General features: G+C 41.7%; 1 protein-coding gene across 1 annotated transcript; it reads left to right on the forward strand.

The window, feature by feature from the left end:
* Positions 1-951: 951 nt before the first annotated feature.
* LOC117878440 (toll-like receptor 2 type-2) lies at positions 952-8,728 on the forward strand. Its single transcript, XM_034772628.1, has 2 exons — positions 952-1,602; positions 5,531-8,728. The coding sequence occupies exon 2, from the start codon at positions 5,539-5,541 to the stop codon at positions 7,888-7,890; it is 2,352 nt and encodes a 783-aa protein (XP_034628519.1). The 5' UTR covers positions 952-1,602; positions 5,531-5,538; the 3' UTR covers positions 7,891-8,728.
* The last annotated feature ends 2,106 nt before the right edge of the window (positions 8,729-10,834 follow it).

Consider the following 10,834-nt stretch of genomic DNA (forward strand, 5'->3'; position numbering starts at 1 on the left):
CAGATCTTTTTAAAGAATTATCCACAATGACTTCAAGATCTTTCTTGAGTGGTAACAACTAATTTAGATCCCACCATTTTATATGTACAGTTGGGGTTATGTTTTCCAATGTGCATTACTCTGAATTACTCTGCTACTTTGAAATCTGCATTTATTAACATTGAATTTCATCTGCAATTTTGTTGCCCAGTCACCCAGCTTTGTGAGAACCCTTTGTAACTTTTTGCAGTCAGCTGTGGACTTAACTAGCTCCAGAAATTTTGTATTGTCTGTAAACTCTGCCACCTCACTGTTTATCCTTTCCCCCAGCTCATTTATGAATATGTTGAACTGGACAGCACTATTCCTAGCAGGGATCCTTGGGGGAACCCCACTATTTACTACTTGTCATTCTGAAAACTGACCATTTATTCCTAGGCTTTGTTTCCTGTCTTTACAGTTACTAGTCCCTGGGAGAACCTTCCCTCTTAGCTCATCACTGCGCTGGGGAGGTGAAGAGGAGCATGCAGAGAGTGAAAGGGGAGAGGTTTCAGAGTAGCAGTCGTGTTAGTCTGTATCCGCAAAAAGAAGAACAGGAGTACTTGTGGCACCTTAGAGACTAACAAATTTATTAGAGCATAAGCTTTTGCGGACTACATGCTATATGCATCTGAAGAAGTGGGCTGTAGTCCACGAAAGCTTATGCTCTAATAAATTTGTTAGTCTCTAAGGTGCCACAAGTACTCCTGTTCTTCTTTTTGAAAGGGGAGAGACAGGAATAGATCAAGCGAAGCCTTTCCCCTGACTGAAGTCCCAGTGAAAACCAGGGGTCGGGGCTCTCTACACGGGGAAGCAGAGTGATGACTGGCTGCGTGGGAGGACAACCGGTGCCTGGCCACAGTTGACTTTGCCTTGCAGACTGTCAGAAAAGGGAGAGGGGGGCTAGAGAAGGCGGGAGGAGATTCCCGGAGGAGGGAGGGAGGGAAGATGCAGGCAGTGAGCTGGGGAGGTGCCGGGCACCATGGCTGTCTCCTCCGCCCTCCTAACGAATGCCCCCGGCTCGCTGCCTGGGTCCGAGCCAAGCCGCTCGGGGCCGCACATCAGCACGAGCTGGCAGGCAGCTTGTCTGCGCGCAGGCGGGGCTTTCCCGGACCCTGCGGCGCCCGAGCGACCCAGCCGCTGCAGCTGCCCTCCCGCGGGGACAAGCCGGAGCGAGGGCGGGCGAGGAGCGGAGCGTGACTCGGGTCTGCGGTGGGAACCAGTGCGATAGCCTCGCCCCCGCTACCCACCCGGCAGCTCCCAGTGCGGCCGCAGACGGGTCCCGTGTCCCCGGAGGTTGCAGCCCCCCAGGCGGGAGGAGCCGCTCCGTACAGCGCTGGGGCGAGCGGGGACAGAGGGGGAAAGAGCAAAGCAGCCTCTGCCTGGGGTTGAGTCTGGTCCCGGCCTTGCTGGGTCCCACAAAACGGGCTCACGGAGGCAGCTCCCCTCGGGCCATGTTTGACAGCTTCCAGCCCTGGCTTATTGGTTGACGGGCACTTGGTTTGTAGGGTGCTCTTTGTTCTCCGAGATATTGATTTATTAGACCTCTGATCACCTCCCGGAGAAGCCCGGTGTTGAAGACAGGTGAGTCACAGACCCGAATAGGTAAGGTAGAAATAATAATCTCTCTCGGGCGCGCCCTGGGACATCTCTTTAGTTACCTGACGTTTTTCCTGCGGTGCCCATCGTGGTCAGATCCAACTGGTTCAGGACTTTGCGTGTTTGTATCTGATGAATGTAACCGTATTAAGTATATTAGCAGTTATCCTCCATATAACTTTAGCGTAGTTGCTCTAGTTCAGTGGTTCCCAAACTGGGGTTCGTGACCCCTGGGGGTTCACAAAATGTTACAGGAGGTTCTCGGGGAAAAAATTCCCTAATGGCAGACAGAGCTGTCCCTAGGGACCCTGGACAGCACGGGGCCAGCAGCCTGGAGCCCCTGGACTTCCAAGAGCTAAGCAGATCAAAGCAAGCATATCTATCACACTGAGGAGATTTAAACTTCAAGACTCATAAGAAATGGAAAGGGAGATAGATATTTTTTGTTGTTTTTAAAATAAAAGAGGCAGGTAGTATTGTTTTTAAAATGATTATGAAGAACAAGTTTAAGCTTTGTTGTAACATGCGTTGTTTGCCTGGACTGCTCAAGACCTGAATGCATATGTAGGAGGAACTCTTTGAGTTGGCTTCTTAAATATCTTCATGCTGTTTCAAATCTGATACTCCTTGATGAAACATAGGAGCCTTGTCTTATAACAGGCTTATTCAAAGTGATACAAGCTACGGAAGTGAGATCTTGGAAGAGTGTTGCCGTTTTCATAATGTAATAAAAATAATGTAATTATAAATAATAATTAATAATAGTGTGTAATAAGTATATCATAAAAACAAATTTTATATTTCCAAGATCACTGCTTTTATAATTTATACTCAGGTAAAGGAGAAAATCCCTGGAAATATTCATTTTTAGGAGGGGGTTCGCGAGACTTGACATTTTAGTGAAAGGGGGTCACAGGTTGTTAAAGTTTGGGAACCACTGCTCTAGTTGAATAGTAACAATTTACACTATCCCGTTTAGGACCTGCTCCTGTGTCTGTGAAATCAATTTCAAAATGTCCATTGACCTCAGTGCTTCAGGGTACATAGAACTGTTAACATTTATTTTTAAACTTTAGCTTAATAATAGTTTCCTGTACCATATTTAGTTTGCAGAACTTGGCACATTTCAGTTTTATTGTAATAGTTATTAATTGATATGAGTACTTGTGGGGCCCTGAAGAGACAGCTGTACAACAGCTTGAAAATTGCTAAGTTAGTTCATACCAAGTTTACAGCATAGACATTACCGTGTTTCTTCCTGCAAATATTTGACTGATGCTAGTTGTTTCTGAATTTCTACCTGACAATGCTTTTAGAGTGGCATGGATGAAAGTGACTTCTTTCCAAAGCAATGATGATGCGTAGGGGCAAGATAACATTGTTACTTTGACAGAGAAAAACCATTTAAAAAAGCAGCCATGAATATTGTCAAGATCTTAAATTTAATTACTAGCCAGAAATATGAAAGTGAGGGTGCTGGCAAAAAATGAACACAAATAAGAATGGGATTTTCCCTGGCATTTCACACAGTAACACAGTCAAAAGAAGAAGACTGGGAAAAGTGCCCAGCATAATGCATGTTAAAGAAAAGCTTGATTATTTCAAATATCTGAGAAGTTACTCAAGAATTCTTTCCCCTCCATGCAATTTGCTCCGCAGTGCATCCAAGTGAAGTTTCACTTTAGGCTACTGTCCAAAGAAGTGCTGGTGCCTGTGGAGCATGGTGTGTGTAGCTGAGTCAGCTAGAGATTACACCTAGTGGCTAGCCATTTCCTCACTTTTTGTCCAGAATTTTCTATCTGTAAATAACTGCCCATATTTGCCACATTACTCAGTGTTTCCTTTTGAATTTCCTGAACCATTTAAGAGGCAAAGTGTAGTCTTTCTGCATTTTATAAACTGGGTACATTTGGGGCTCATGAAGTGGAGGGTCTGATTGTAATCCAGCTATTTAATTTTATTCCCCACTCCCCATCACTGTAGTGACTGAGCAACCTAATATCATTTAGATAAGCCCGTAGTCAGAGCAGAGGGTAGGGAAAGCTGGAAGCCCCAATGCCGGCCTGCTCCTTTTCCAGAAGTACAGTACTAGACAACTGGGCTGAGAACAGGGGGAAAGTTAAAGGGGCAAGCGGCTCCTGTGATACCCCCCAGCTTGTTGGCCCAGTGTATTCTTTGCTGTTATGACTTCCATTGCTGTAGCAGGAACATAGCTGAGTCTAGAGAAGCGTGAATGGTGTAGTCATAGTTCGGGACTCTCCGCCCATGATTTCCACTCTGTGGCAAAAGTTCTAGGGAGAGGCAGCAATAATAGGAAAAAAGGTGGAATAGGTGAGAGAGTAGTGGGGGGCCTCATGGACGAAGACAGTCTGCTAGTGTGGGGCCAGGATGTGGTGTGGTGGGGGAGGGGTTGAAGAAATGTACCCTCCCTCAGTATATAAAATAAATGCACAAACACCGATAATTATATCCCTTTAAATAACCATAAGACTAGAACGGTTTAGGCAGCCGCTTTCTTAATCCTCTGGTAACCTTTTCTCTGCTCTTGTGGTACTCACAGGGGCTATGGGAAAACATGTGGAGGTAGCCTCTTTCCAAGCACACTATCTTAATTTCTTTTTGGTCTACGGCTGGTATTTTGTTACGTAGCCTGGCTACGGTACCTGCTACAGTAGCCACTGCCAAACCTCAGATGGGGGAGAAGGAAAGAAGAATGGGGGGCACAGCCATCTGCACTGGGGGGACTGAGGAAGGCAGAACAAAGGACGCTGTTGACGGCGAAGAATGTACCAGTGTTCTTTCTACAGACAGGGCCTGCTGCAGTAGGCTGGGCTAGCAGTACATTAGCTGCCTCACAAAGCCATGTCACTCCTGACCCACAAACACTCTCATTTTGCAATGCTGTTCATTTCCTGTAAAAAAGCTGAAAAATGAGATGCTAAGTGGGGCAGACAATGAACAAGGAAGAGCGGCTGTCAGCGATGCTAACCAGAACATCCACCGGGGAAGAGGCTCTGGCAGCATAAAGTCACCATAGCCTTCTCTCTACTGAAGGTCTGTAGGAACCAGTGCTGAACCCTCCTCTCAGGGATTCATTGTCAATATTTACAAATATTTGTTTGTCATCACTGTCCATATACAATATGGTAATGAAGGCTCTGCACAGACACTAGGAAAAGGCAGTCCCTATGCCCAAGACTTCACAAGCTGAAAAATCAAAAGCTAGCTGAAGGTTGAGGGAAAGGATTACAACACATACAATGCTTTTTCTTCTTTTCAAAGAAACACTCTGCAGAAATAGTGATATATCTTGAAAATAATTTTAGTATTCAATAAGCTATTTCTACAAGAAATTGCTTGTTCCCAGCTCTCATTGACTTCAGTGGGAGCTGGAGTGCACAGAAAGTGTAAGCACCCTACAGCTCAAACTTTGTACACAAAATGAAATCTGCAGATCTGGGGGGAGGAAAGGGGGAATAACTAGAGGGTGTTTTCTTAAAAAGCAGTTTGTTGGAACCTAGCTATTTATTGAACATAAAAAAGGACTAGGTTAGTAAATATCACATTATTATCAGGTTTATGAATATTTGACTAAAGTATTCACTCATCTGTGAAAGACTGGTGCAGGTAGTAATTAATGTAATGTCTTTCATTCCAAAGTTAAACACAGCAGAAAAAGAAAAAGGAACTGAAAGCCAAACAGAAAATCATTCTAGCACATTTATGTATAATCTGATTTCCTTGACGTAATATTTTAAACACTTGATATATTTTTCATGTTCCAAGGGCTTTACAACAATAACTACTCCTAACATCTTATTGAAGATAGTCAGTAGAGACTATTTTTCAAGTTTGGCTTTTTTAACACTAGTAATTCATGTTATGCTTATTCTATCCCTCTTTTAAATTTTAGGTAAAATCATGTCTAACCAACTCTGGAAAGGGTGGGTCATCTACATGGTCATAACGGCAAATCTTTCTGAAGAAAAAACCATGATGCAGATGTGTCCTTCATGTGATGCCACTCATTTCTGTGACTGTTCTTCAATGAATTTGAGCACCATTCCTTCAGGGCTAACAACTGATATCACGGGGCTAAATCTGTCCTACAACAGCATAAAATATGTCAGAGAAACTGATCTGCTGGTGGGGGTGAATCTGAGAGTGCTGCTGCTGCAATTCAACCAAATTTGGACAATAGATAAGGAATCATTTATATTCCTTGGAAAATTGGAACATTTGGATTTATCAAATAATAAGTTGACTCACTTGTCACCCATTTGGTTTAGACATCTTTTTTCCCTACAGCACCTAAACATACAGGGTAATTTATATACAACACTGGGGGAGAATCCCTTGTTTTCTAATCTCAAAAATTTGAGATATCTGCACCTGGGGAATAACAATTCCTTCTCTGCTATACGGAAGCAAGACTTTGATGGAATTACAGTTCTTGAGCAACTTGAGATTGATGGTCAAAGGCTCAGGCAATATGAATCAGGGAGTTTGATAACAGTTAACATAAATCATATCATCATAAACATAAATGACGTTCAAGTGTTATCAGTGATGGTAGAAGATTTTATACATTCTGTAATATGTTTAGAACTGAGACATATAGCCTTCAATACAGCTAATGAATCTTCATTATTGGAGCCAATGAGTCATTCTGTCATGGAGAAATTTGTGTTAAAAAATGTTTTGTTTACAGATGCAAGCATTGACAAAATGTTAAACATCTTGGTGCATGCTGAGCAATTGTTGGAGCTGGAGCTGGACAATTCTATACTGCAGGGAACGGGACACTGGCATGAACCAATTAAAATAAAGAGAAGAAGCCCCATGGAAGTCGTGACAATACAGAGATTAACTATAGAAAAATTTTATTTGTTTTCAGATCTTAGCAGTTTAAAAAATCTTGTAGGTAACATCACTAAAATCACAGTTGTAAATACTAAGGTCTTCTTGGTGCCTTGCAACATTTCAAAACATTTTTCCTCACTCCTTTATCTTGATCTCAGTGAAAATTTGCTTGCAGATCCAAATTTGGAACATTCATCCTGTGATGGTGCATGGCCCTTGCTGCAAACTTTCAATTTAAGTCAAAATACATTGGGTGATTTACAAATGACGGCACGAAGTCTCTCTCATCTAAAACACCTTACTCACCTAGATATTAGCCGAAACAATTTTGGTGAGATTCCAGAATCGTGTCAGTGGCCAGAAAACTTGAAATATTTAAATATCTCAGGCACTCAAATACCCAAATTAACAACGTGCATTCCTCAAACTCTTGAAGTTTTGGATGTTAGTAGTAATAACCTCAATGATTTTAGATTAAAGCTACCACGGCTCAAAGAGCTCTATGTTTCAAAAAACAAATTAAAGACCTTGCCAGATGCTCCATTTATTCCTAACTTAGTAGCCCTGAGAATCAGCAGAAACAAATTAACCAGTTTCTCGAAAGAAGAGTTTGGATCATTTAGGAAAATGGAGACACTGGATGCAGGTGACAATAATTTCATCTGCTCTTGTGAATTTCTCTCCTTCATTCAATATCAGGAGGGAATAGCTAATGTCTTGGCTAACTGGCCAGAGAATTATATCTGTGACTCTCCGTCCTCTGTGAGAGGGCAGCAGGTAAAATCTGCTCGGCTTTCGCTGTTTGAATGTCACAGAACTTTGGCCGTGTCCTTAATTTGCATTCTGGTGGTTTTGGTAATCCTGCTTATTGTGATCCTGGGCTACAAACTTCATGTGATCTGGTACATGAAAATGACCTGGGCTTGGCTTCAGGCAAAAAGGAAACCCAAGAAATCACACAATCATGACTTCTGCTATGATGCTTTTGTTTCCTACAGTGAAAGAGACTCCGAATGGGTTGAAAACTTAATGGTACAGGAACTTGAGAACGCTATCCCCCCATTTAAACTGTGCCTTCATAAACGGGACTTTGTGCCTGGGAAGTGGATCATTGACAACATCATTGACTCCATTGAAAAAAGTCATAAAACTCTGTTTGTGCTGTCAGAGCACTTTGTGCAGAGTGAGTGGTGCAAGTATGAGCTGGAGTTCTCGCACTTCCGTCTCTTTGATGAGCATAATGATGCAGCAATTTTGATCCTTTTGGAGCCTATTCAGGAGGAAACAATTCCCAAAAGATTCTGTAAACTGAGGAAAATAATGAACACAAAGACCTACCTTGAATGGCCTCTTGACGAAGGTCAGCAACAGATATTTTGGTTTAATTTGAAAATAGCATTAAAATACTAGAAAAGGTCTGTCAAGACTGAGCCAGTAATGAGTCCACTATAAGGGCCTGATCCCATTACATTTGCAGGATTAGGCTCCTAAATTTCCCAGAAAGCTGAAAACACTGAAGTTTCTACATGGTGTTATGAAAATAGTTTTTAATCTTTTTATGTTTTGTTTTTGCCACGTATTGTCTCCACATTTCAATTGACAGTAATGAAATTTGTGTTAAGGAAATATACGAATTGAGGACAGAAAATTGTTTAGAGACTTGTCCATGTCGTCTCTGCATACGTGTCTATAAAAAGGCTGTAGTGCGAGAATATGCAATATCTGGTGCAATTCTGTATTCGTTATATAAACCATTTAAAACCAAATGTAGTCATCCTATTTATTTATATACTTAAGATTATATTTTTTCTGGCACCCATACCATCTAAGGCCCAGCTCCTCAAAGGTATTAAGGTACCTAACTCCTTTTGAAATCAATTGGAATTGGGCACCTGAATACCTTTGACAACCTGGGCCTAAGTGCCTGCCACATTATTAGACTGGCAATGCAAGGTCATTGATGGACTCCATTGAGTCTTCTACTCTTCACTCTTCCCTGGTTATGGGGCCTTGCTTTGGATATAGATTTTTTGGGGTTATGGGGGGGTTGAAAATGGTAGTCTGGTTACTTTTTGTAAAGTAAAATAATGTAAAGAAAATAAATCCAGAGTTATAAAACATGTAACCCAAGGAAACATTTGGCTATTGCTCAAATTTGTTGTTAATTCTTTCAAGGCCTGATCTAGCTCCCATTTAAATCAATTGGAAAACTTCCCATTTTACTTCCATTGGAATTGGTCTAGACCCAGGATAAAAATGTCAAAAGTCCCTATAGCTATGTTTATACTGCAATCACAGGGTGCAACTGCAGGTCTGTACACATACCCAAGCTAGTTTGAATCTAGCTAGATCGGATCCTGCAATGCTGAAGCCACGGCAGTGTGCACTTCAGTGGAGGTTATGCAAACTTGCCTCAAACTCTGGATAACTATTCACAGGGCTAGCCTATGCTGAAGCACATGCTCTCAAGTTAACTAGATTAAAGCTAGCTCCAGTCTCTCTACCTGAGCTGCAATCATACCTGGGCTTACACATGTGTCAGAGCCTGGATAGACTATGCAATAGAAGCATATCCAAAAGTGACTTAGGAGCCTCAGTCCTATTTTCAAAAGTGATTTAGAAACTTAGGCCCTAACTCCTAACTACCTAATGAAATAAGAGCTGCTCTGAAAAAAAAATCCACTATCTTGCTCCTCTGAGTACTCCAATTCGTCCTCTTAAAGCTATAGCCTACATCCCACTGCATCGTAGGCTCCTAAATCACTTCTGAAAATGGGATTCAGGCTCTTAGGTTGCTTAGGTACCCAAACCTCACTTCCACTGTAGTCAAGAAAAGTTCTGTAATTGATTTCAATGACAGGAGGATTGGGCCTATTCTCATAGTTCTTTTTAGTACTGTGGGTCTTTAACACATTCTTTTGGAAGATGTTTCGTTGATTCACTGTTATATAATTATTCAGGTCAGTGTGGGAAGTCCTCTTGCACTTCTCACTAATCCTTTAGCATGCTGTAACTAAATCTGCTTCCCTAACACCTCCCAATTAAGTAACTCTCAGACAGTGCAACATAAAAAGGAAGATTTATTTACACTCGTATTTGCACATGTGAACATAGCCATAAAAACATTATGGAGTCAAAGAATAGTACACACTAAACAGAAATTTACGCTAATGAGCACAATACGTTGAGCTGCTCGTAGTTACGGAACTGCCTGTTGAAATAAGAGCTGCTCTGAAGAATTCCACCGCACTGCACCCAAAACTGGAGTTTTGGATCATTAATTTCACCACTCCTTCTTAAAGGCAAAACTTCCACTCTCTCTGCTCTTCCTATTTGCTGAAGTTTTATGGTTTATTCTTCTTCCATTTCTTATGTTATATATCAAAACCTTAAAGTTGTCCTTAGTTGGCTCCATGTAACTTCAAATTTATCCTGGAATATGATCCATTTAAGTGACGTTCAATATATTTTTCATTTGAAACCTCAATATAAATACTTTTAAAGAATAGGTGATGTTTAGTCTGAATACAGTAGCTGTTATACATACCCTGGAGAAATTACCCTTCCAGGGGCAACTTCACTGACTCATGAACTGCAGAATATACTCTGACATGCACAATCTGTGTTCTAGTCCCTCCTTTTTGGGCTGAGAGTCTGGTACTGCTGAGGCAGTACGTTAGGCAGTCCCTGAGAAGGGAGAATCTCACATAATTTTTGAATAATACCTCTTTTATAGCTAACATATAGAATTATGGTTAGGGATCTTGCCTTCACCCCTCTTTGGTTGGAGAGATGGTTGCTAAGAGGTGGCCCCTTAGAGTATAGTGTGTGTGTGGGGGAAATAAAGGGAAGCGACCTCTCTGGAAAAAAAATCCATTCTTCTTTACTGGGGAATTGGTGGGAGGAAGTCACCAGCAGTGGCCTATGTTTGTAGAAGTTCATAAATCTAGAAATTAAATGGGAGAAAGCATTTTACATTGTTGATACCACAGAGTGGCACTTGTTTTAATTCTGGACAACTCACTTATTAAGGGCTGCTCTACTTCACAAAATTAGGTTGGTTTAACTGCATCGCACAGAACTGTGAAAAATTTCCCATCCTGTGCAATGTAATTAAGTTGATCTAAGCCCCGTGTAGACACCACTAGGTTGACGAAAGAATTTTTTCGTCAAACTAACTACCGCCTCTGGGAGAGGTGGATTTACTACAGTGATGGAAGAACCCCTTTCTTGTTGCAGTAGGTGTCTGCACCAGAGTGGTACAGCTGTGACACTGTAGCATTTTTAGTGTAACCATAACCTAAAAAATATTTTACTATTAGGGTATGTCTACTCTTAAACTGCTACAGTGGCA

Source organism: Trachemys scripta, chromosome 5 (genome assembly GCF_013100865.1).
Source record: "Trachemys scripta elegans isolate TJP31775 chromosome 5, CAS_Tse_1.0, whole genome shotgun sequence".
Taxonomy (NCBI): Eukaryota; Metazoa; Chordata; order Testudines; family Emydidae; genus Trachemys; species Trachemys scripta.

What these genes read in the sequence shown, in the direction of transcription:
- LOC117878440 (XM_034772628.1), top strand. Translation starts at nt 5,539, where the DNA reads ATGTCTAACCAACTCTGGAAAGGGTGGGTCATCTACATGGTCATAACG.